This window comes from Salvelinus fontinalis, chromosome 16 (assembly GCF_029448725.1).
Source record: "Salvelinus fontinalis isolate EN_2023a chromosome 16, ASM2944872v1, whole genome shotgun sequence".
In the NCBI taxonomy this organism is placed as follows: Eukaryota; Metazoa; Chordata; class Actinopteri; order Salmoniformes; family Salmonidae; genus Salvelinus; species Salvelinus fontinalis.
The window spans coordinates 28,672,952-28,699,524 of record NC_074680.1 but is presented as its reverse complement, the minus strand read 5'-3'; the positions used below and the strand labels follow the sequence as shown (position 1 = coordinate 28,699,524).

General features: G+C 45.3%; 1 protein-coding gene across 5 annotated transcripts in view; it reads left to right on the top strand.

Moving 5' to 3' along the window:
* The first annotated feature begins 3,127 nt into the window (after positions 1–3,127).
* Positions 3,128–26,573, top strand: part of LOC129812944 (protein unc-79 homolog) — a 65,249-nt gene continuing 41,803 nt past the window's right edge. The window contains exons 1-12 of one of the 5 annotated variants that reach the window (XM_055864948.1): positions 3,128–3,145; positions 3,303–3,458; positions 4,988–5,108; positions 9,450–9,763; positions 12,450–12,620; positions 12,866–12,961; positions 13,101–13,156; positions 13,461–13,590; positions 14,013–14,077; positions 14,960–15,048; positions 15,246–15,286; positions 15,494–15,522. In XM_055864948.1, coding sequence (XP_055720923.1) covers positions 3,437–3,458; positions 4,988–5,108; positions 9,450–9,763; positions 12,450–12,620; positions 12,866–12,961; positions 13,101–13,156; positions 13,461–13,590; positions 14,013–14,077; positions 14,960–15,048; positions 15,246–15,286; positions 15,494–15,522 — 1,134 coding nt within the window. In that variant the 5' untranslated portion in view covers positions 3,128–3,145; positions 3,303–3,436. Of the gene's footprint in view, positions 3,146–3,201; positions 3,459–4,987; positions 5,109–9,449; positions 9,764–12,449; positions 12,621–12,865; positions 12,962–13,100; positions 13,157–13,460; positions 13,591–14,012; positions 14,078–14,959; positions 15,049–15,245; positions 15,287–15,493; positions 15,523–26,573 lie in introns of those variants that run through there. The other 4 variants (XM_055864953.1, XM_055864950.1, XM_055864949.1 and 1 more) reach the window with 4 other exon arrangements.

Here is a 26,573-nt window from a genome sequence, read left to right as displayed (position 1 = left end):
GACAATGAACACAATTACATTTTATCGATTGGCAATTTGAATGCACAATAATACGCGACGAGATCATGAGGCCCACTTTTTTAAGGTATCTGTAACCAACAGAAGCATATCTGTATTTCCGGTCATGTGAAATCCATAGATTAAGGCCTAATTTATTTATTTAAATTGACTAATTCCCGCATATGAACTGTAACTCAGTAAAGTCGTTGAAACTGTTACATGTTGCGTTTATATTTTTGTTCAATATATTATTTTTATTATTATTATTATTACAAGACTAAGGCGTTACATTCAGGTGGTGCCTGTTGACCGTTTGATTCAGTATTTGCACAGCAATGTTTTACATGCTAAATTTGTATGTGATCTCCTTGTTTCCCTCACAGCAATGTTTTACATGCTAAATATGTATGTGATCTCCTTGTTTCCCTCACAGCAATGTTTTACATGCTAAATTTGTATGTGATCTCCTTGTTTCCCTCACAGCAATGTTTTACATGCTAAATATGTATGTGATCTCCTTGTTTCCCTCACAGCAATGTTTTACATGCTAAATATGTATGTGATCTCCTTGTTTCCCTCACAGCAATGTTTTACATGCTAAATTTGTATGTGATCTCCTTGTTTCCCTCACAGCAATGTTTTACATGCTAAATATGTATGTGATCTCCTTGTTTCCCTCACAGCAATGTTTTACATGCTAAATATGTATGTGATCTCCTTGTTTCCCTCACAGCAATGTTTTACATGCTAAATATGTATGTGATCTCCTTGTTTCCCTCACAGCAATGTTTTACATGCTAAATATGTATGTGATCTCCTTGTTTCCCTCACAGCAAAGTTTTACATGCTAAATTTGTATATGATCTCCTTGTTTCCCTCACAGCAATGTTTTACATGCTAAATTTGTATGTGATCTCCTTGTTTCCCTCACAGCAATGTTTTACATGCTCAATTTGTATGTGATCTCCTTGTTTCCCTCACAGCAATGTTTTACATGCTAAATTTGTATGTGATCTCCTTGTTTCCCTCACAGCAATGTTTTACATGCTAAATTTGTATGTGATCTCCTTGTTTCCCTCACAGCAATGTTTTACATGCTAAATTTGTATGTGATCTCCTTGTTTCCCTCACAGCAATGTTTTACATGCTAAATATGTATGTGATCTCCTTGTTTCCCTCACAGCAATGTTTTACATGCTAAATTTGTATGTGATCTCCTTGTTTCCCTCACAGCAATGTTTTACATGCTAAATTTGTATGTGATCTCCTTGTTTCCCTCACAGCAATGTTTTACATGCTAAATATGTATGTGATCTCCTTGTTTCCCTCACAGCAATGTTTTACATGCTAAATATGTATGTGATCTCCTTGTTTCCCTCACAGCAATGTTTCACATGCTAAAAATGTATGTGATCTCCTTGTTTCCCTCACAGCAATGTTTTACATGCTAAATATGTATGTGATCTCCTTGTTTCCCTCACAGCAATGTTTTACATGCTAAATTTGTATGTGATCTCCTTGTTTCCCTCACAGCAATGTTTTACATGCTAAATATGTATGTGATCTCCTTGTATCCCTCACAGCAATGTTTTACATGCTAAATATGTATGTGATCTCCTTGTTTCCCTCACAGCAATGTTTTACATGCTAAATATGTATGTGATCTCCTTGTTTCCCTCACAGCAATGTTTTACATGCTAAATATGTATGTGATCTCCTTGTTTCCCTCACAGCAAAGTTTTACATGCTAAATTTGTATATGATCTCCTTGTTTCCCTCACAGCAATGTTTTACATGCTAAATTTGTATGTGATCTCCTTGTTTCCCTCACAGCAATGTTTTACATGCTCAATTTGTATGTGATCTCCTTGTTTCCCTCACAGCAATGTTTTACATGCTAAATTTGTATGTGATCTCCTTGTTTCCCTCACAGCAATGTTTTACATGCTAAATTTGTATGTGATCTCCTTGTTTCCCTCACAGCAATGTTTTACATGCTAAATTTGTATGTGATCTCCTTGTTTCCCTCACAGCAATGTTTTACATGCTAAATATGTATGTGATCTCCTTGTTTCCCTCACAGCAATGTTTTACATGCTAAATTTGTATGTGATCTCCTTGTTTCCCTCACAGCAATGTTTTACATGCTAAATTTGTATGTGATCTCCTTGTTTCCCTCACAGCAATGTTTTACATGCTAAATATGTATGTGATCTCCTTGTTTCCCTCACAGCAATGTTTTACATGCTAAATATGTATGTGATCTCCTTGTTTCCCTCACAGCAATGTTTCACATGCTAAAAATGTATGTGATCTCCTTGTTTCCCTCACAGCAATGTTTCACATGCTAAAAATGTATGTGATCTCCTTGTTTCCCTCACAGCAAGGTTTTACATGCTAAATTTGTATGTGATCTCCTTGTTTCCCTCACAGCAATGTTTCACATGCTAAAAATGTATGTGATCTCCTTGTTTCCCTCACAGCAAGGTTTTACATGCTAAATTTGTATGTGATCTCCTTGTTTCCCTCACAGCAATGTTTTGCATGCTAAATATGTATGTGATCTCCTTGTTTCCCTCACAGCAATGTTTCACATGCTAAAAATGTATGTGATCTCCTTGTTTCCCTTGTTTCCCTCACAGCAATGTTTTACATTTACAAATAAAGAAAAACCCTTGAATGAGTCGGTGTGTCCAAACGTTTGACTCATACTGTAAATAGTCAGTTGCCATAACTCCCCAGTGACAATGGAAAGACTGTTAGAAAAGCAAAAAACTATAGGAAGCAATTTCCCTTCACCACTACTTACTGCGGTTCTCAAATTGCCTACAGTAGTTTGATAGTATCCTTCCTAAACATGGTCTTTGTGCATACTGTCAAAATTCATTGTTTAAAAATGCTACCCCTGATGCTCTTTATAAATTACAGTTACAAAATCTCTGACAACCATCTGGATTATAAATTATGTAAAATAGTGATATATAGCCTATAGTTTAAGAGGAGTAAGTATACCACCACCTTTGAAACTCACTCTTTGAATCTCAGCTGATGCAAAAGAGCATTCGCAGCTTCGTGTTGAGTCGGGTGTTAAATATCACTTTCTTGAATGACAATTTGTCAGAGTCGGACCAGTCCATTTTGAAAGGTATGTGTGATTTGGGTCTGGCTTTTCTATCAGCACAATGACATTTACATTCCCAAATTATAAAAATGTCCACGAAAGACACCGCATGCATTTAAATGATTTACAAGGCCAATGCAATCGATTGCAATTTCTGTTAACATGCTTTTTATGGAAGCAGTGGTACAACCAGAGCGAGCCTGTGAGCGAGGGGGGATTATTCACTTTTTCAAGACTGAGGGGGAACAACACCGTAGGGGAGAAAAAACAAACATTTGACAGTGTTTGTTTTAGGATTCGTGAAGTGTTTCCACAATGTCTACGAAAGCAGAGCAATGTAAGTACCATTATTTAAAATGTTCCTGACATATCATTATCCACCCATTTTTAGGTGTAATTTTCTAGTAAGAAAGCGAAGGAGGGGAGGTGTCCTTGGTGATGAAACCGCGGTTGCTAAGGCAGGTTGCAACACGTACTCGCTCTGCAGATGATGGCTCTAGGTAGGGGCTAGTGTAGGGGATGCGCTATTTTTTGGCGGTGGTCAACACAACGATATGGGGAAAACATAATAGATATTAACCTTTCATTTTTGATTGACACGTTGAAAGAAAGGCCGGTGCGGAGAAAGAGATGTAGGTTATTGGTTTCAAGGTCGATTTGACAAATGCTCCACTAAACAATATGGTGGCATTGGTGATCAGTAATGTGGTTGCTTTGCTTGTTCTTTTACTTACTTGACATAATATGAGACGAGTTTTTTTCTTCGTCATTTGCCTCTGAAACAGGTGGATAAGCATACTGCGGTAACACTGTATTTGATCAACTGAATCAATGCACAGTGTAATAAACAATTGGTGGTTTGTTGTTGTTGTCAATTAACACACCTTGGAGAACTCAACATTACTCAAGTAGGCATGTGTTACTTGGTTTCGAATAGGCCTATAATAATAACTGGAAGAAACAAGTTAATATAGGCCCATCTACATTTATTTGGTAGAAAGCCTGCTCAATATCGACTTGAAATATACTTGGCCATGTTTGGGGCAAAATATAAAGTTCTATAGGCTACTCTATGGTCCCATGTAGGCTATGTATTGTAAACATCACAAGAAAGGGAAATAATCACCATTTGAACTCTAGCCTATAGACGATTTGTGTTGTTTCTCCTTCCTTCAGTACATAGACATTACTGAATTGGTCGGACATTAGTTTGCACAAGTTTCACAAATTTTAGCCCTTCAAAACAACAGTTGAAATTGTTTTTTGGCAGGCAAAAACTAGAGACAGTAGATGTCCAGATTTTGCTAGCCTGTGAATGAGGTTACACCTTTGCTCACATTTCTTGTTTTGCAAAGTGTGTCTGAAGGTAGCCTATTCTGGCAATGCAGTCATTCATTGCTATGAAATTTGCAAAAAATAACACACTCATACACCCACGTAGATTTCCTAAACACACTAATTGACTTACACACGCACGCACGCACGCACGCACGCACACACACACACACACACACACACACACAAAAACAAAAACAAAGTCTGTGGGTGTTATTGTTATTTTTGGGATTTGTCATTTGCAGGTCAGTGAAGGCTAAGCAATATTCCTCTCTGAGTCACAAAATGGCACCAAAACGACCCATTCTAGGGCTGGTTGTGACCTAGCTGGCCAAACACAAAGGCCACTTAAAGAGAGACAATGAAGGTGCCACAGAGACCCTCGCCCTTCACCATGCTTATGGGGCAGGATATCAATGACCAGGCTTATACTGTACCAATCATAACCCATTGCCCCCCCCCCCCCCCCTGATTTGATAAAGGCTTCATCAGATGTCATATGTTTGTTACTCTGCTCTTTATCTTGTTTAGTTGCCTCTAAGATAAGATACTTGCAAGAGTATCACAACCGCGTGCAACACAATATATACCCCGTGCCCTCCGGAACAGACATTGCAAACACATTGAAATACTTTTCCCAAACCCTGCTCAGGTAAGTAGCCTGCGCTGGAACCACAGGTGAAGTAACGGAGTGTAACAGTATTTGATGTTTAGTTTCAGAGGAGAGGTGACTGGGGTTAAGCCTAATTCTAATACATGCACAGCATCATGACAGCATTACTGCTGGTAGGAAGTCAGTTGGAATTAAAAGATAGAAGTGGAAATATTGGAAACGGTATTCTACAATGTAACTTTATAGTCCTCATCATCATTTAAGAATCCCAGTTGAAAACCCTCAGGTAATTTTCAGAGAGGGTATTGTCTTGCTCCATCCTCTGCCTTTGTGATACCATATGCTTCATGTTGCTGTATGAGGACCATGATCCTACAGTATCTCATCCCTGCACTGTAACATTCTGACCAAACTGGATGAGTGCGTGCGCCATCGCGCCATGATGATTTTGTACCCCCACACCAGACATGATGATCAGGACATGCAGGTTGAAATATCAAAACAAACTCTGAACCAATTATATTAATTTGGGGCCAGGTCGAAAAGCGTTAAACATTTATGGTAAGTTAGCTAGCTAGCTTGCTGTTGCTAGCTAATTTGTCCTGGGATAGAAACATTGGGTTGTTATTTTACCTGAAATGCACAAGGTCCTCTACTCCGACAATTAATCCACAGATAAAACAGTATATACCGAATTCCTTTCACGTTATCTCTCCTCTTTTCTCAGTTTTCTAGTTTACTTCTTTGGACTTTATATAGCGGTTGGCAACCAACTTTATGGTGCATTACTACAACCGACTGGAGTGTGTATGTCAGTTCATCTTTCAATCACCCACGTGGGTATATGCCCATAAACACCAATGAGGAGATGGGAGAGGCCGGACTTGCAGTGCATTGAGCATCACAAATAGAACCTATTTCTATTTTACCGCCTGGCCATGCAGACGCTCGCTGAGGCGCGCAATGATTGAATAACATGTATGTGTACATTTATTTTTGTAAAGCTTGCGCACGCAATGCGAGCGGTGTGGTCAGCATGTTAGAGTCAACAACATGTTCCTCCTCTTATCATGCCATGGCTGTTTGGAATAGTATGCTCAAATTGAGACAAGCCAATAATGGCAATTTTGGTAGATTTGAATTGTGCTGATGTTGTCTGCAAGTAGGAGGTTATAAATGTTAATAATGATGTTATCTTGCTGATTATACCAGGTATGGTTTGTATTATATTTGAGAAAAAACGAACAAAAAGAAATAGGCAATTTCAACCCCTCTGTAGGTTCAGTGTTAGCTTTCTATATGTACATGTCCATGGGATGTCCTGGAGTCTCACTCCCAGAGGGGCTAGGGGAGGTCTGACAAGTCCCCAATGTGCTGTGACAGAGGACGGGAAGGAACAACACGTCCCCTCAGAACAGGTCAAGAAGCCAGGGCAGCCATTATGGCCATAAGCAGTATGTGACATTTAGGGCTTTAAGTTTGAGCAGAGCTCTCTGTGAGAATGAGCTGTGCTTTGATCATTGGCTACAGAAATCCTCATCATTAGGCACAGTTATCTAAAGGGATGTGCATGAGGGAGACAGAACTTTCATGAAAATTATGGGATTATGACGATCCCTTTAATTTCATCACACAGTGGACATACAGTAATAGTGTATTGTAAATACATTTTACTGTGGCCAAATTCGGATTATTTTCAAGTCAAACATTGGTAAAGTGTCCTGGATCTTTCTGACTTTGCTGAGAGAGCTAGCAGTCCTTGTGAGTGTGTTGTTACAAGCCTGGCATCCTATTTGTCCTTGGCACAGATGGAGCGTGATGGGGGCTGTGATTGTACGAGCCTGTGTTGTGGCAGCATGTTAACTCGAATGACAATTGTGTCTGTGAGGCGCAGTATCGTTGGGGTGTGAAGGGAATCCTGCTGGTATGATACTGTAACATTCGTCTCGTGTTTTCCTTGAGCTAAATCTCTTCCCTCCCAACTCACACATCAAGCCATGCCTCCCACATTGAAACCACTCTGCACTGCTCAGTAGAGTCTCAGACATTCAGACAGACACCTGTGTTTCATTGGCCTGGGGTGCACTGAGGCTTGAAAACTGTAACGAGCATATGTCAGGTTCCTGAAAAGAAAGAACCCTGCACAGACAGAGGATGGAGCGGCCAAATTAATATTTCATGAATTCTGCAGCATAGAAAGATATCAGTGTAAGACATTGACGGTATTGGTTTAAAGGGATGGGGCTACCCATGGGCTCAATTTAAGGAGGTTTACCCAAAGGGGGTGCTATGTAACATGTCAGAAATTAGTCAAGTATGTTATAGTTGCCATATTTTCCTCCCAGCCAGTCATCTAGAAAGTAACACATACCAGCCAAGCTCTCTAGCTCTCTGCATCAATGAGCCATGGATTCACAGTCGCCCTGACCCCATGCCAAATTCCATCGCTCATTAGAGTGACTGTGAGGAATCAAGATTCAGTCTGACACTGAAAACAGATAATGTAACGTATCATAGTATAATGGAATGTTGAATCTGGCATGAACAAGTCACACTCAAAGGAAATCAAAAATCTCACATCTAGCTATTTGAGACACAAAAACAGGGGCTATTACGGTATTGTATCCCCTAGCTAATGCTTCGTTACAGTAATGCTACTTATAATCAGTGGCTCACTCATGCTTGAGAGCAACTACACATTGCCACAGTTAGAGAAAACATTTGGAAGACAGTGTTGCTTTGATTGGAAGTGTAGGATGTTTTATCTGATCTGAGATGTGTGTCTAACTGTGTGTACATAACGTGAGTCTGCGCACTGGATGTGGGTTTGTCTGTGTGCGTGTCTGTGCGTTTGTGTGTGTGTGTGTGTGTGTGTGTGTGTGTGTGTGTGTGTGTGTGTGTGTGTGTGTGTGTGTGTGTGTTTTGCTCAATTGAATTCTGCAGTTTGATATGTGCAAAGGGGTCAGTGATATTAAGTCATACTCCACAAGATATAAAGCTGACCCCCCCTTTGTTAAACTGACTATCCATTCCAACTCCCTGAAAAAAACGTGAACGTTTTTCACACTTTGATTACTGGTATTTAAACTTGTCCAACATAACCAAATTCTTGCGGAGTATAACTTTCAGGGGAATTGTCAGAGAAAAGAAAGTGTTAAATGATGTTGATATTGTAAAATGTTATAATAGTAGGCTATTCTGTATTTCTACATTATAATCCCCTTACTCACTGCCTCTCTAGAAATGCTGTACCTCTACCTCTATGAATGACCTTTCAAAAAAACAATACATCAGCATTTGTAATCTGTGCTCTCATGCTAAGTACCTCCAAATAATTTTACTGATAGAAAAGCTTAGTTCTTTTACATAATGTTTGGTGAAAGAGAAGGGCTCTCCACCCCCCTTCCCCCTCCCTACCGCTAGAATCCTCACACACTAACCAACCAACTAGTGCTCCGTCTCTCTAAATGGTGAGATTTCCACCTTGCCAGGGGACAGAAAACACAAACATCCATCCCACATTAGCTCACAAACATAATGCTACCGGTCATCCCGTTTGAAACAACCTATTCCTTTGTCATTATAGTTTCTCCCCTACCGTAGATTAGTTCTTACAATTATTTAAGAGACTTGAATCCATATGCCTGTTGGATCTCATTATTTCTCCTGATGATACTGATACAGTATCATAATGTATGTGTACAGACATTTCTCTGGTGCAATAAACATGTGTTGTGACCCAGGAATTCTTATCTAACCTCACACACATATTTATTACTAGCTGAAGCATGTTTCAAAAGTGCCACCTCTGTATTTTTCCTAAACGATTTGGTGTAGCTCCCATCCTTCACGACAGCCCCACAAAACAGGATATATATCCCTGAGAAACATCATGGCCCATTGGCCTCACTGTATGGCTGTTGCTGAATAGATCTGATTGGAATATAGCAGCCATAGAGGGAAAACCATTTGTAGTTTTCCCTTTGGAGAGGTATGGGGTTGCCACTGAAAACATGCCATTTTTTACATTCTTGCTCCTTGTCACCAGATACGCATGAGATGCAGTGATCATTGCAGTTTTTGCAAACGTTTCTGTTCATATGTTTTGTTTTTAGAAGACAAAGATGTACAAAAAGTGAAATAGAAAATGTAAGTAATTCTATATGACACTGAACAGATAAAGCAGGGAACAATTCCCCATGCCTTCAGTGAAATATTACAGACACTGCATCCTATGTGGGGTCTATCTGGGTTAGTTTTTTTCTATTTACCCTGTCTCTGTAGTGCCATTTCAATGTAATGTGCTGTTTCTTTGTTTCTTTGTTGTCTCTTTTTTCCCTTGTTCCCCCCTCCCCCCCTACCCCCTCACCCCCGGAGCAGCATTCTGTCCCGCACAGGCAGGAAGGAGAACCAGGAAGCATCCAATTTGGCCGTGCCCATGACCATGTGTCTTTTTCCTGTGCCATTCCCACTCACCCCATCTCTAAGACCACAAGTCAGTTCCATCAACCCTACAGTTACTCGCTCCCTCCTTTACAGCGTTCTGCGTGATGCCCCGTCAGACCGCGGGGGGCAGGGGCAGCAGAGTCGGGACGCTCAGCTCTCAGAGTACCCCTCTCTGGACTATCAGGGGCTCTATGCGACCCTCGTGACCCTGCTTGACCTGGTGCCCCTGCTGCAGCACGGTCAGCATGGTGAGTGAAGCCAGGGTGTTCTCTGTACATGTCCATCACCCCCCCCCCCCCCCCCCCCCCCCCGACTGTCTTTCTTGACCACATGAAGCTGCCTTTTCTGGCCTCATTTCCACCAAGAGAGGAGTCCCACAGAGGATCTAAAGGGATGCATGGGGTGATGGGGAACACGCTGGATCCTGACAGCTCACTTTGTTGATAACATAGAATAACCTGGAGTTTACAAACATACTGTAGTACTGTATACATGTATTAACTGTTTGCTTTCTCTTTTTAAATGAGAATGTGAAATTGGAAAAATGCATTGAAAATGGAAATGTATTTGCAAAAAAGCCATTTAAAGGTTAAACTGCTATGGCTAGCATATGTTGTGTATCTATTAACTGCACCAGGGAATAGTAATCTGTCAATAGCAAGTCTGTGAATACAGTTGAAGTCGGAAGTTTACATACACCTTAGCATTTCAACTCAGTTTTTCCACAATTCCTGTCATTTAATCCTAGTAAAAATTCCCGGTCTTTGGTCAGTTAGGATCACCACTTTATTTTAAGAATGTGAAATGTCAGAATAATAGTAGAGAGAATGATTTATTTCTGCTTTTATTTCTTTCATCACATTCCCAGTGGGTCAGAAGTTTACATACACTCAATTAGTATTTGGTAGCATTGCCTTTAAATTGTTTAACTTGGGTCAAACATTTTGGGTAGCCTTCCACAAGCTTCCCATAATATGTTGGGTGAATTTTGGCCCATTCCTCCTGACAGAGCTGGTGTAGCTGAGTCAGGTTTGTAGGCTCGCACACGCTTTATCAGTTCTGCCCACACATTTTCTATAGGATTGAGGTCAGGGCTTTGTGATGGACACTTCAATACCTTGAATTTGTTGTCCTTAAGCCACGTTCATCTGTACAAACAATTGTACGCAAGTATAAACACCATGGAACCACGCAGCTGTCATACCGCTCAGGAAGGAGACGCGTTCTGTCTCCTAGAGATGAACCTACTTTGGTGCAAAAAGTGCTAATCAATCCCAGAACAACAGCAAAGGACTATGTGAAGATGCTGGAGGAAACAGGTACAAAAGTATCTATATCCACAGTAAAACGAGTCCTAAATCGACATTACCTGAAATGCCGCTCAGCAAGGAAGATGCCACTGCTGCAAAACCGCCATAAAAAAGCCAGACTACGGTTTGCAACTGCACATGGGTACAAAGATTGTACTTTTTGGAGAAGTGTCCTCTGGTCTGATGAAATTGTTTGGCCATAATGACTATCGTTATGTTTGGGTGAAAAAGGGGGAGGCTTGCAAGCCGAAGAACACCATCCCAACCATGACGCACGGGGGGGGCAGCATCATGTTGTGGGGGTGCTTGGCTGCAGGAGGGACTGGTGCACTTCACAAAATAGATGGCATCATGAGGCAGGAAAATTAAGTGGATATATTGAAGCAACATCTCAAGACATCAGTCAGGAAGTTAAAGCTTGGTCGCAAATGGGTCTTCCAAATGGACAATGACCCCAAACATACTTCATAAAGTTGTGGAAAAATAGCCTGAGGACAACAAAGTCAAGGTATTGGAGTGGCCATCACAAAGCCCTGACCTCAATCCTATAGACAATTTGTGGGCAGAACTGAAAAGCGTGTGCAAGCAAGGAGGCCTACAAACCTGACTCAGTTACACCAGCTCTGTCAGGAGGAATGGGCCAAATTTCACCCATTATATTGTGGGAAGCTTGTGGAAGGCTACCTGAAATGTTTGACCCAAGTGAAACAATTTAAAGGCAATGCTACCAAATACTAATTGAGTGTATGTAAACTTCTGACCCACTGGGAATGTGATGAAAGAAATAAAAGCAGAAATAAATCATTCTCTCTGCTATTATTCTGACATTTCACATTCTTAAAATAAAGTGGTGATCAAAACTGACCTAAGACAGGGAATTTCTACTAGGATTAAATGTCAGGAGTTGTGGAAAAACTAAGTTGAAATGTATTTGGCTAAGGTGTATGTAAACTTCTGACTTCAACTGTATAGCTGAGTATATAGAATGTTTGCAACAGAAGTGTTTCATGAATAATTGCTTAGTTAAAAAAATATAAAAGCATGAAAGCCAACCTTCTTGACTGGAAAGCCCTACCCTTTGCTGAGGGTAAGCATCAGTTTCACAACGCTCTCTCAGGATGTTATTGTTTTTATACCAAACCTGGCTTCAAATACTATTTCACGTATTTAATTACTTTTCAATATATTTCAAGACAAGTATTCAGATACATATTTATTTGAAGTACTTGAATATTGGAACATATTTGGAAAATACACTCAAATATACTCCCATGCATTTAACCCAGCAGTTTGGAAAATAGTATTTGAAATAAAGTATGAAAATACTTTCAAATACAAGTTGGTCGTCTATTTGACTTTTACAAATAACCATTCAAATACTCAAATAAAATACTTGTTTTGGGATGTGTATTTGAAAATACTCAAACACAGATTTAAAAAAAATTGAAAATACTCAAATACACAAATATCTGAACAGATCTGATTTATACAAATTCTATATATGTATGCGTTTCCTTTAAGTTTTAATGCTATATTTTTAATTTACTTTGCAAAATATGTACATTTCATTGAATTTCTGTCTCTCTCTGTGTTTGTGCGTTTTGGCTCTCCCTTCTCCCATCAGATCTTGGACAGTCCATATTTTACACAACAACCTGCCTCCTGCCCTTTCTCAGTGACGATATTCTCAGCACTTTACCCTACACTATGATCTCCACTTTAGCTACATTCCCCCCATTCCTTCACAAAGACATCATTGAGTACCTGAGCACCTCTTTCCTCCCCATGGCTATATGTGAGTACAGCCACTCTGTATCAAACATCCATCTACATGCATATGCATGTGAAAAAAAAAACACTTTGTTGAATTCAAGACAAGTCATTAAGTGGGATAAGTATAATTGAATATGAGTAGTCATATCTTTTTAGCAGAAATGTCAATGTGCATCACCATATCAAAGGAAGTGTTTGGTTAGTGTCCTACCGTAAACACTACTTCATGAGGTTAGGTTGTTTCGTCTCTTTTCTCTCCTTTTTTAGTGGGTTCCACTAGAAGAGAAGGGGGCGTCCCAGCATATGTCAATCTCTCTGCCTCCTCCATGCTAATGATTGCTATGCAGTACACTTCCAACCCAGGTAAACATGTAACTTAGGTTATTCCCAACCAGTACAGTACATCACAGTTTTTCTGTCATGTAGCACAGCCTGTCTTTTGATTCATACTGTGTTGTACCTGCCACCTATGCGACTTAAATCTTTGTCTATTTATTTCCAGTATACCACTGTCAGTTGTTGGAGTGTCTTATGAAGCACAAGCAGGAAGTATGGAAGGTATATGTTCACAAATTGAATGTGTCATAATTCATATAGATTAGATGCCCAAACAACTCTCTCATACAGATGTAGGATCTTAATTTAATCACCCTGTAGAAGGAGAACTGCAACAGGGTGATGTCCATTAATTATAATCCACATAATCATTTGCATTTTCTGTTGCTGCAGGATTATTTACCTGCTGTAGCAAACTTGCTCAAATTAAGATCCTACATCTGTAGATATGGAAAGTGTCAGTGAAAAACTTTGTGACGGTCTTACACATTAGCTCATCACTATGGCCTGTGTTGTGCTGTGGCAGGACCTGCTGTATGTCATATCGTACGGACCATCCCAAGTCAAGCCTCCAGCCGTGCAGATGCTCTTTCATTACTGGCCAAATCTAAAGCCCCCAGGAGCCATCAGTGAATACAGTGGACTGCAATACACAGGTGAGGTTGCTTATGGTCTGCCTGTCAGGCTGTGCTTGTATGCAATACAGGTGTAGGATTTTTATTTGATCACCCTGTTGCAGAAGAACATTCCAGCAATACAGGACATAAAGGACATTTAAATTGTATAGTGTATTTGATGTTTGAAAAGGCTTCTGAAGTTTGTAATTTCTACTTTGAAATTTCAGACTTGATTTTCCCTTACGAAAAATGTATCATTCTCAAAAAAAATGTCCATTAATTATATTCCACATAATAATTCACATTTCCTGTTGCAACAGAATTATTTTCCTGCTGTAGCAAACTGTCTCAAAATAAGATCCCACATCTGTAGATCTCAGGTTGCAGCAGTCTAACCCTCCTCCCACACTACCTTTTCCCCCTTTCCTTCTTTCCCTCTATTCTATTTCCCCCTGCCACAGCCTGGAACCCCATCCATTGCCAACACATTGAGTGTCACAATGCCATCAATAAACCTGCTGTCAAGGTAATGTCTGAGTAACTACTGTGCACTGTAGCCAATATAAAACATATACAAGACCGATATACTCAATGAGAACATCCATTGTGTACACAAACATAAAGGGAATACGCACAGTATGTGCCAGATTGCCATGGTGTGTTAAAGCATCTTGGTGTTTGCTGCTGTAAGCGCAACGTTAAATGTGCCAGAGATTGCTTGAGTCACTGTGGTAGTACCGTGGGGTAATGATATCAGTGGCCACCCGACTGAAGGCCTGTTTGCTATGCTCAGCCTGTCTCAACTGTGCTAAAAACGGACAAGTAGAGCAGAGACAGGAACAGGGGCAAGGACAGGGACCGGATTTCAATTACCCAGGATTACAGAGGGTGTGGAGGGTGTGTGGGGGGGGGGGGGGGGTGTAATTGGAAGCGATGAACCCATGCCGCTCTTGAGGATAGGGCGCCTGTAAGCGAGAGCAGTAAATTACAGAACACCATCTGAGCATCTAGGCCATAAGCACTGTAGCTTAATACAGGGCCATGCACAGATCATAGATAACTGAACAGAACCATATGCATGCAGCCAGCTGCAGAGACAGGTAAAGGGGACATTATATATACACACACACACACACACACAGACACACACACACACACACACACACACACACACACACACACACACACACACACACACACACACACACACACACACACACACACACACACACACACACACACACACACACACACATGTATTTGAGTTTGAGGTGTTATCACGTGTCAGGGCACAGCCAGTGGAGAAATACGGTGTGGTATACACTTCTTATGACCCCTACAGCTAGATATCACTGCTACTACTGTATATTCCATCTGGATTCTGTAACTGTCTGTTGTCGCCCTATAGATGTGCATCGACCCCACCCTCTCCGTTGCACTGGGAGACAAGCCCCCCCCTCTATACATCTGTGAGGAGTGCAGCCAACGGATAGCAGGGTATGTTGTTGTAACCTCTTTCTCTCCACATAGATGCCATTCCAAACATCACCTGCTGTCTGCTTCATTATTCTGGTCTTTATCCCAAGGGAGAAGCATCACCATGGTTGCATAATTCCATTGCTGGAAGTGTATTTTCAACTGAGGTATTCTCAGCTAACTATAATTTGATTTACATATTCGTGTGACCTTTACAGAGACCATTCAGAATGGCTTGTTGATGTGCTCTTGCCCCAAGGTGAGTGTTAGCAAACAAGTATTAGCATTCAGGTTGCCATCTCTCTCTCTCTCCCTCTCTCACACACATATACAAGTAAATACACGCACACATGTACCTCAAAATACCCCCAAAATAGAGTCAATCAGAGGGGAGTTATTTAGGCTGAGGGAACCCATTGTCTGTCTGTATGTTATATTGAATACTTCTGTGGCCTCATTTTTACAGCTGAGATATCTGCTATTTGTCAAAAGAAGGTAAGACATGAACGTTGGTGCATTGATATGTGTTTGTGTTTGTGCTCTCATCAGCTCATGCAGTATTCATAGTGGTAAAACTCATGGCTAAACAAGAGTACCCCTTTCTTCTTCATATTAGAGCAACAAGTGAAGTAGACTGGTGAATAGAATTGTTTGCTAGTATTTGTTACTTCTCTGTTGGATGGCTTTGCGTACATAATCATGGAATGTGGCAGTGCCTCCCTTGCTATGTCATTGCTGGTTGTGTATAAATATCATGCCTTCATGCCAACATCCACCCAGTGTTCATTTAACCATGAGCAGTAAAACGGCTGTGTAATTGATTTGAGGACAGGAGAGAGATAACCACTTGGGTCATTTTAAGTGGTGGAGAAAGAAACACTATGCTAGCCTGCTACAGGCTAATGAGGCCCAAAGAAGCTACAACTTGCACTTCGACATTTCATACAGCAGGCCATTACATTTATCTCTGAAGTGTTTAAGGATCGTGCACTTTCATTTGGAGAGTCCATTCACTCGAACACTCCGTTCATTACTTGTCTAATGGATGGTCCAGTCTTAATGGAACTGGCAGGGCATGATGTTTGTTCCGGAACACAGTCCAAAGGCATAAAAGTTCCCCCTTGGTTCCCACGGAGACTGACACACAAATCTGTCAGGTAGTGTATCAAATCAAATCAAATGTTACGGGTGTAGACTTAACCGTGAAATGCTTGCTTATGAGCCCTTCACAAAGATGCAGAGTTAAAAAAGTATAATAAAAAGAAAAGACTAAGCTGAGCAGCCCAGGGTTGTCATGGGAAACAGCTGTCCTACATCTAGTTCATCCAGCAGTAGTTTTAATCCTCACACAGCCTTTTCAATAGGCTTTGTCCCACTGCAGAAAGCTCTTACCTGGATCCACGCCAGCTCTCTCATTATCAGCACACACATTATTGTTCTATCTGAGATGTGATTGCTTGTCAGAGTTACAGCTAGAATAGGGATTGCTTTCACAATGCTCTGCAGTTACAGTATAAGATATACTGTAGTGCGGTGTTCCCCAACCCGCAGGGGATTTTATTTGGTCCCCCAAATTATCTGAGCAAAATTGTTTTTTATTTATTTTTGTTTGACATAGAAGATTGTAAAAACACCAGTAGATCAGCTCCAAGTGATTAGAATTTTGGAAATCTGTTCCAAAGGATTCCCATGCTGTAATGACCTGGGTGTCGGGGGGGTGCGAAGTCAAACGCAGGAGACAGCAGAGCTTCAATAAGTTGAGTCCTTTTAATCCCCAACAGTCCAACACAAATGTCCAACACGGACGAACTGGGTGAACATACAATACGGTCCAACGACACGAGCAACAATCCCAGTCCACAAATATAATCTCCACTCCCGAAATCCAAAAGGTATACAAAGTAACAATCCCGCACAAAGACGCCTACGGGCTGGCTGACAAATAAAGCCATACTAATTACCCACTTAACTGAACACAGGTGTAACAAATAAACACATAAGGAGGGGGGAGGAAAAAGAGTCAGTGGCAGCTAGTAGGCTGGTGACGACGACCGCCGAACGGGAAGGAGAGCCTGCCTCGGTTGAAGTCGTGACACATGCATAATAGCGAGATATATGTGATCGTATACAAATGTAAGCAAGGTTTGAAATTATGATGTTTTAGTATCTGTTTGGGCTTCTTGCAGTCAATTTGCTGTACTGTATCCATTGACCAGGTTTTCACCATTGTCAGGTTGTATGTTTTTGTAAAGATTACAGAGAGAGGGGAGAAGACAGGAAGATAACAGAGAGAGAGGGGAGAAGACGGTAAGAGAACAGAGAGAGAGGGGAGAAGACGGGAGGAGAACAGAGAGAGAGGGGAGAAGACGGTAAGAGAACAGAGAGAGAGGGGAGAAGACGGTAAGAGAACAGAGAGAGAGGGGAGAAGACGGGAAGAGAACAGAGAGAGAGGGGAGAAGACGGGAAGAGAACAGAGAGAGAGGGGAGAAGACAGGAAGAGAACAGAGAGAGGGGAGAAGACGGGAAGAGAACAGAGAGAGAGGGGAGAAGACAGGAGGAGAACAGAGAGAGAGGGGAGAAGACGGTAAGAGAACAGAGAGAGAGGGGAGAAGACGGGAAGAGAACAGAGAGAGAGGGGAGAAGACGGGAAGAGAACAGAGAGAGAGGGGAGAAGACAGGAAGAGAACAGAGAGAGGGGGGAGAATATGGGAAGAGAACAGAGAGAGAGGGGAGAAGACAGGAAGAGAACAGAGAGAGAGGGGAGAAGACGGTAAGAGAACAGAGAGAGAGGGGAGAAGACGGGAGGAGAACAGAGGGAGAGGGGAGAAGACGGTAAGAGAACAGAGAGAGAGGGGAGAAGATGGGAAGAGAACAGAGAGAGAGGGGAGAAGACGGGAAGAGAACAGAGAGAGAGGGGAGAAGACGGGAAGAGAACAGAGAGAGAGGGGAGAAGACAGGAAGAGAACAGAGAGAGAGGGGAGAAGACGGGAGGAGAACAGAGAGAGAGGGGAGAAGATGGTAAGAGAACAGAGAGAGAGGGGAGAAGACGGGAAGAGAACAGAGAGAGAGGGGAGAAGACGGGAAGAGAACAGAGAGAGAGGGGAGAAGACAGGAAGAGAACAGAGAGAGGGGGGAGAATACGGGAAGAGAACAGAGAGAGAGGGGAGAAGACAGGAAGAGAACAGAGAGAGAGGGGAGAAGACGGTAAGAGAACAGAGAGAGAGGGGAGAAGACGGGAGGAGAACAGAGAGAGAGGGGAGAAGACGGTAAGAGAACAGAGAGAGAGGGGAGAAGATGGGAAGAGAACAGAGAGAGAGGGGAGAGGACGGGAAGAGAACAGAGAGAGAGGGGAGAAGACGGGAAGAGAACAGAGAGAGAGGGGAGAAGACAGGAAGAGAACAGAGAGAGAGGGGAGAAGACGGGAGGAGAACAGAGAGAGAGAGGGGAGAAGACGGGAAGAGAACAGAGAGAGAGGGGAGAAGACGGTAAGAGAACAGAGAGAGAGGGGAGAAGACGGGAGGAGAACAGAGAGAGAGGGGAGAAGACGGGAAGAGAACAGAGAGAGGGGAGAAGACGGGAAGAGAACAGAGAGAGAGGGGAGAAGACGGGAGGAGAACAGAGAGAGAGGGGAGAAGACGGTAAGAGAACAGAGAGAGAGAGGGGAGAAGACGGGAAGAGAACAGAGAGAGAGGGGAGAAGACGGGAAGAGAACAGAGAGAGAGGGGAGAAGACAGGAAGAGAACAGAGAGAGGGGGGAGAATACGGGAAGAGAACAGAGAGAGAGGGGAGAAGACAGGAAGAGAACAGAGAGAGAGGGGAGAAGACGGTAAGAGAACAGAGAGAGAGGGGAGAAGACGGGAGGAGAACAGAGAGAGAGGGGAGAAGACGGTAAAAGAACAGAGAGAGAGGAGAGAAGACGGGAAGAGAACAGAGAGAGAGGGGAGAAGACGGGAAGAGAACAGAGAGAGAGGGGAGAAGACGGGAAGAGAACAGAGAGAGAGGGGAGAAGACAGGAAGAGAACAGAGAGAGAGGGGAGAAGACGGGAGGAGAACAGAGAGAGAGAGGGGAGAAGACGGGAAGAGAACAGAGAGAGAGGGGAGAAGACGGTAAGAGAACAGAGAGAGAGGGGAGAAGACGGGAGGAGAACAGAGAGAGAGGGGAGAAGACAGGAAGAGAACAGAGAGAGGGGAGAAGACGGGAAGAGAGCAGAGAGAGAGGGGAGAAGAGGGGAAGAGAACAGAGAGATGGGAGAAGACGGGAAGAGAACAGAGAGAGAGGGGAGAAGACCGGAAGAGAACAGAGAGAGGGGAGAAGACGGGAAGAGAACAGAGAGAGGGGAGAAGACAGGAAGAGAACAGAGAGAGAGGGTAGAAGAGGGGAAGAGAACAGAGAGAGAGGGGAGAAGACAGGAAGAGAACAGAGAGAGAGAGGGGAGAAGACAGGAAGAGAACAGAGAGAGAGGGGAGAAGAAGGGAGGAGAACAGAGAGAGAGGGTAGAAGAGGGGAAGAGAACAGAGAGAGGGGAGAAGACGGGAGGAGAACAGAGAGAGAGGGGAGAAGACGGGAAGAGAACAGAGAGAGAGGGGAGAAGACAGGAAGAGAACAGAGAGAGAGGATAGAAGAGGGGAAGAGAACAGAGAGAGGGGAAAAGACGGGAGGAGAACAGAGAGAGAGGGGAGAAGACGGGAAGAGAACAGAGAGAGAGGGGAGAAGACGGGAAGAGAACAGAGAGAGAGGGGAGGAGACGGGAAGAGAACAGAGAGAGAGGGGAGAAGACGTGAAGAGAACAGAGAGAGAGGGGAGAAGACGGGAAGAGAACAGAGAGAGAGGGGAGAAGACGGGAAGAGAACAGAGAGAGAGGGGAGAAGACGGGAGGAGAACAGAGAGAGAGGGGAGAAGACGGGAAGAGAACAGAGAGAGAGGGGAGAAGACGGGAAGAGAACAGAGAGAGAGGGGAGAAGATGGGAAGAGAGCAGAGAGAGAGGGGAGAAGAGGGGAAGAGAACAGAGAGATGGGAGAAGACGGGAAGAGAACAGAGAGAGAGGGGAGAAGACCGGAAGAGAACAGAGAGAGGGGAGAAGACGGGAAGAGAACAGAGAGAGGGGAGAAGACAGGAAGAGAACAGAGAGAGAGGGTAGAAGAGGGGAAGAGAACAGAGAGAGAGGGGAGAAGACAGGAAGAGAACAGAGAGAGAGAGGGGAGAAGACAGGAAGAGAACAGAGAGAGAGGGGAGAAGACGGGAATAGAACAGAGAGAGAGGGGAGAAGACAGGAAGAGAACAGAGAGAGAGGGGAGAAGACAGGAAGAGAACAGAGAGAGAGGGGAGAAGACGGGAAGAGAACAGAGAGAGGGGAGAAGACGGGAAGAGAACAGAGAGAGGGGAGAAGACGGGAAGAGAACAGAGAGAGAGGGGAGAAGACGGGAAGAGAACAGAGAGAGAGGGGAGAAGACGGGAAGAGAACAGAGAGAGAGGGGAGAAGATGGGAAGAGAGCAGAGAGAGAGGGGAGAAGAGGGGAAGAGAACAGAGAGATGGGAGAAGACGGGAAGAGAACAGAGAGAGAGGGGAGAAGACCGGAAGAGAACAGAGAGAGGGGAGAAGACGGGAAGAGAACAGAGAGAGGGGAGAAGACAGGAAGAGAACAGAGAGAGAGGGTAGAAGAGGGGAAGAGAACAGAGAGAGGGGAGAAGACGGGAGGAGAACAGAGAGAGAGGGGAGAAGACGGGAAGAGAACAGAGAGAGAGAGGAGAAGACAGGAAGAGAACAGAGAGAGGGGAGAAGAGGGGAAGAGAACAGAGAGAGGGGAGAAGACGGGAGGAGAACAGAGAGAGAGGGGAGAAGACGGGAAGAGAACAGAGAGAGAGGGGAGAAGACGGGAAGAGAACAGAGAGAGAGGGGAGAAGACGGGAAGAGAACAGAGAGAGAGGGGAGAAGACGTGAAGAGAACAGAGAGAGAGGGGAGAAGACGGGAAGAGAACAGAGAGAGAGGGGAGAAGACAGGAAGAGAACAGAGAGAGGGGAGAAGACGGGAAGAGAACAGAGAGAGAGGGGAGAAGACGGGAAGAGAACAGAGAGAGAGGGGAGAAGACAGGAAGAGAACAGAGAGAGGGGGGAGAATATGGGAAGAGAACAGAGAGAGAGGGGAGAAGACAGGAAGAGAACAGAGAGAGAGGGGAGAAGACGGTAAGAGAACAGAGAGAGAGGGGAGAAGACGGGAGGAGAACAGAGGGAGAGGGGAGAAGACGGTAAGAGAACAGAGAGAGAGGGGAGAAGATGGGAAGAGAACAGAGAGAGAGGGGAGAAGACGGGAAGAGAACAGAGAGAGAGGGGAGAAGACGGGAAGAGAACAGAGAGAGAGGGGAGAAGACAGGAAGAGAACAGAGAGAGAGGGGAGAAGACGGGAGGAGAACAGAGAGAGAGGGGAGAAGATGGTAAGAGAACAGAGAGAGAGGGGAGAAGACGGGAAGAGAACAGAGAGAGAGGGGAGAAGACGGGAAGAGAACAGAGAGAGAGGGGAGAAGACAGGAAGAGAACAGAGAGAGGGGGGAGAATACGGGAAGAGAACAGAGAGAGAGGGGAGAAGACAGGAAGAGAACAGAGAGAGAGGGGAAAAGACGGTAAGAGAACAGAGAGAGAGGGGAGAAGACGGGAGGAGAACAGAGAGAGAGGGGAGAAGACGGTAAGAGAACAGAGAGAGAGGGGAGAAGATGGGAAGAGAACAGAGAGAGAGGGGAGAGGACGGGAAGAGAACAGAGAGAGAGGGGAGAAGACGGGAAGAGAACAGAGAGAGAGGGGAGAAGACAGGAAGAGAACAGAGAGAGAGGGGAGAAGACGGGAGGAGAACAGAGAGAGAGAGGGGAGAAGACGGGAAGAGAACAGAGAGAGAGGGGAGAAGACGGTAAGAGAACAGAGAGAGAGGGGAGAAGACGGGAGGAGAACAGAGAGAGAGGGGAGAAGACGGGAAGAGAACAGAGAGAGGGGAGAAGACGGGAAGAGAACAGAGAGAGAGGGGAGAAGACGGGAGGAGAACAGAGAGAGAGGGGAGAAGACGGTAAGAGAACAGAGAGAGAGAGGGGAGAAGACGGGAAGAGAACAGAGAGAGAGGGGAGAAGACGGGAAGAGAACAGAGAGAGAGGGGAGAAGACAGGAAGAGAACAGAGAGAGGGGGGAGAATACGGGAAGAGAACAGAGAGAGAGGGGAGAAGACAGGAAGAGAACAGAGAGAGAGGGGAGAAGACGGTAAGAGAACAGAGAGAGAGGGGAGAAGACGGGAGGAGAACAGAGAGAGAGGGGAGAAGACGGTAAAAGAACAGAGAGAGAGGAGAGAAGACGGGAAGAGAACAGAGAGAGAGGGGAGAAGACGGGAAGAGAACAGAGAGAGAGGGGAGAAGACGGGAAGAGAACAGAGAGAGAGGGGAGAAGACAGGAAGAGAACAGAGAGAGAGGGGAGAAGACGGGAGGAGAACAGAGAGAGAGAGGGGAGAAGACGGGAAGAGAACAGAGAGAGAGGGGAGAAGACGGTAAGAGAACAGAGAGAGAGGGGAGAAGACGGGAGGAGAACAGAGAGAGAGGGGAGAAGACAGGAAGAGAACAGAGAGAGGGGAGAAGACGGGAAGAGAGCAGAGAGAGAGGGGAGAAGAGGGGAAGAGAACAGAGAGATGGGAGAAGACGGGAAGAGAACAGAGAGAGAGGGGAGAAGACCGGAAGAGAACAGAGAGAGGGGAGAAGACGGGAAGAGAACAGAGAGAGGGGAGAAGACAGGAAGAGAACAGAGAGAGAGGGTAGAAGAGGGGAAGAGAACAGAGAGAGAGGGGAGAAGACAGGAAGAGAACAGAGAGAGAGAGGGGAGAAGACAGGAAGAGAACAGAGAGAGAGGGGAGAAGAAGGGAGGAGAACAGAGAGAGAGGGTAGAAGAGGGGAAGAGAACAGAGAGAGGGGAGAAGACGGGAGGAGAACAGAGAGAGAGGGGAGAAGACGGGAAGAGAACAGAGAGAGAGGGGAGAAGACAGGAAGAGAACAGAGAGAGAGGATAGAAGAGGGGAAGAGAACAGAGAGAGGGGAAAAGACGGGAGGAGAACAGAGAGAGAGGGGAGAAGACGGGAAGAGAACAGAGAGAGAGGGGAGAAGGCGGGAAGAGAACAGAGAGAGAGGGGAGGAGACGGGAAGAGAACAGAGAGAGAGGGGAGAAGACGTGAAGAGAACAGAGAGAGAGGGGAGAAGACGGGAAGAGAACAGAGAGAGAGGGGAGAAGACGGGAAGAGAACAGAGAGAGAGGGGAGAAGACGGGAGGAGAACAGAGAGAGAGGGGAGAAGACGGGAAGAGAACAGAGAGAGAGGGGAGAAGACGGGAAGAGAACAGAGAGAGAGGGGAGAAGATGGGAAGAGAGCAGAGAGAGAGGGGAGAAGAGGGGAAGAGAACAGAGAGATGGGAGAAGACGGGAAGAGAACAGAGAGAGAGGGGAGAAGACCGGAAGAGAACAGAGAGAGGGGAGAAGACGGGAAGAGAACAGAGAGAGGGGAGAAGACAGGAAGAGAACAGAGAGAGAGGGTAGAAGAGGGGAAGAGAACAGAGAGAGAGGGGAGAAGACAGGAAGAGAACAGAGAGAGAGAGGGGAGAAGACAGGAAGAGAACAGAGAGAGAGGGGAGAAGACGGGAATAGAACAGAGAGAGAGGGGAGAAGACAGGAAGAGAACAGAGAGAGAGGGGAGAAGACAGGAAGAGAACAGAGAGAGAGGGGAGAAGACGGGAAGAGAACAGAGAGAGGGGAGAAGACGGGAAGAGAACAGAGAGAGGGGAGAAGACGGGAAGAGAACAGAGAGAGAGGGGAGAAGACGGGAAGAGAACAGAGAGAGAGGGGAGAAGACGGGAAGAGAACAGAGAGAGAGGGGAGAAGATGGGAAGAGAGCAGAGAGAGAGGGGAGAAGAGGGGAAGAGAACAGAGAGATGGGAGAAGACGGGAAGAGAACAGAGAGAGAGGGGAGAAGACCGGAAGAGAACAGAGAGAGGGGAGAAGACGGGAAGAGAACAGAGAGAGGGGAGAAGACAGGAAGAGAACAGAGAGAGAGGGTAGAAGAGGGGAAGAGAACAGAGAGAGGGGAGAAGACGGGAGGAGAACAGAGAGAGAGGGGAGAAGACGGGAAGAGAACAGAGAGAGAGAGGAGAAGACAGGAAGAGAACAGAGAGAGGGGAGAAGAGGGGAAGAGAACAGAGAGAGGGGAGAAGACGGGAGGAGAACAGAGAGAGAGGGGAGAAGACGGGAAGAGAACAGAGAGAGAGGGGAGAAGACGGGAAGAGAACAGAGAGAGAGGGGAGAAGACGGGAAGAGAACAGAGAGAGAGGGGAGAAGACGTGAAGAGAACAGAGAGAGAGGGGAGAAGACGGGAAGAGAACAGAGAGAGAGGGGAGAAGACGGGAAGAGAACAGAGAGAGAGGGGAGAAGACGGGAGGAGAACAGAGAGAGAGGGGAGAAGACGGGAAGAGAACAGAGAGAGAGGGTAGAAGAGGGGAAGAGAACAGAGAGAGGAGAGAAGACGGGAGGAGAACAGAGAGAGAGGGTAGAAGAGGGGAAGAGAACAGAGAGAGGGGAGAAGACAGGAGGAGAACAGAGAGAGAGGGGAGAAGACGGGAAGAGAACAGAGAGAGAGGGGAGAAGACAGGAAGAGAACAGAGAGAGAGGATAGAAGAGGGGAAGAGAACAGAGAGAGGGGAAAAGACGGGAGGAGAACAGAGAGAGAGGGGAGAAGACGGGAAGAGAACAGAGAGAGAGGGGAGAAGACGGGAAGAGAACAGAGAGAGAGGGGAGAAGACGGGAAGAGAACAGAGAGAGAGAGGGGAGAAGACGGGAAGAGAACAGGGAGAGAGGGGAGAAGACGGTAAGAGAACAGAGAGAGAGGGGAGAAGACGGGAAGAGAACAGAGAGAGAGGGGAGAGGACAGGAAGAGAACAGAGAGAGGGGAGAAGAGGGGAAGAGAACAGAGAGAGGGGAGAAGACGGGAAGAGAACAGAGAGAGAGGGGAGAAGACAGGAAGAGAACAGAGAGAGAGGGGAGAAGACAGGAAGAGAACAGAGAGAGAGGGGAGAAGACGGGAAGAGAACAGAGAGAGGGGAGAAGACGGGAAGAGAACAGAGAGAGAGGGGAGAAGACGGGAAGAGAACAGAGAGAGGGGAGAAGACGGGAAGAGAACAGAGAGAGGGGAGAAGACGGGAAGAGAACAGAGAGAGGGGAGAAGACGGGAAGAGAACAGAGAGAGGGGAGAAGACGGGAAGAGAACAGAGAGAGGGGAGAAGACAGGAAGAGAACAGAGAGAGAGGGGAGAAGACAGGAAGAGAACAGAGAGAGAGAGGGGAGAAGACAGGAAGAGAACAGAGAGAGAGGGGAGAAGACGGGAAGAGAACAGAGAGAGAGGGGAGAAGACAGGAAGAGAACAGAGAGAGAGGGGAGAAGACAGGAAGAGAACAGAGAGAGAGGGGAGAAGACAGGAAGAGAACAGAGAGAGAGGGGAGAAGACGGTAAGAGAACAGAGAGAGAGGGGAGAAGACGGGAGGAGAACAGAGAGAGAGGGGAGAAGACGTAAGAGAACAGAGAGAGAGGGGAGAAGATGGGAAGAGAACAGAGAGAGAGGGGAGAGGACGGGAAGGGAACAGAGAGAGAGGGGAGAAGACGGGAAGAGAACAGAGAGAGAGGGGAGAAGACAGGAAGAGAACAGAGAGAGAGGGGAGAAGACGGGAGGAGAACAGAGAGAGAGAGGGGAGAAGACGGGAAGAGAACAGAGAGAGAGGGGAGAAGACAGGAAGAGAACAGAGAGAGAGGGGAGAAGACAGGAAGAGAACAGAGAGAGAGGGGAGAAGACGGGAAGAGAACAGAGAGAGAGGAGAGAAGACGGGAAGAGAACAGAGAGAGAGGGGAGAAGACGGGAAGAGAACAGAGAGAGAGGGGAGAAGACGGGAAGAGAACAGAGAGAGAGGGGAGAAGACAGGAAGAGAACAGAGAGAGAGGGGAGAAGACGGGAGGAGAACAGAGAGAGAGAGGGGAGAAGACAGGAAGAGAACAGAGAGAGAGAGGGGAGAAGACAGGAAGAGAACAGAGAGAGAGGGGAGAAGACGGGAAGAGAACAGAGAGAGAGGGGAGAAGACAGGAAGAGAACAGAGAGAGAGGGGAGAAGACAGGAAGAGAACAGAGAGAGAGGGGAGAAGACAGGAAGAGAACAGAGAGAGAGGGGAGAAGACGGTAAGAGAACAGAGAGAGAGGGGAGAAGACGGGAGGAGAACAGAGAGAGAGGGGAGAAGACGTAAGAGAACAGAGAGAGAGGGGAGAAGATGGGAAGAGAACAGAGAGAGAGGGGAGAGGACGGGAAGGGAACAGAGAGAGAGGGGAGAAGACGGGAAGAGAACAGAGAGAGAGGGGAGAAGACAGGAAGAGAACAGAGAGAGAGGGGAGAAGACGGGAGGAGAACAGAGAGAGAGAGGGGAGAAGACGGGAAGAGAACAGAGAGAGAGGGGAGAAGACGGTAAGAGAACAGAGAGAGAGGGGAGAAGACGGGAGGAG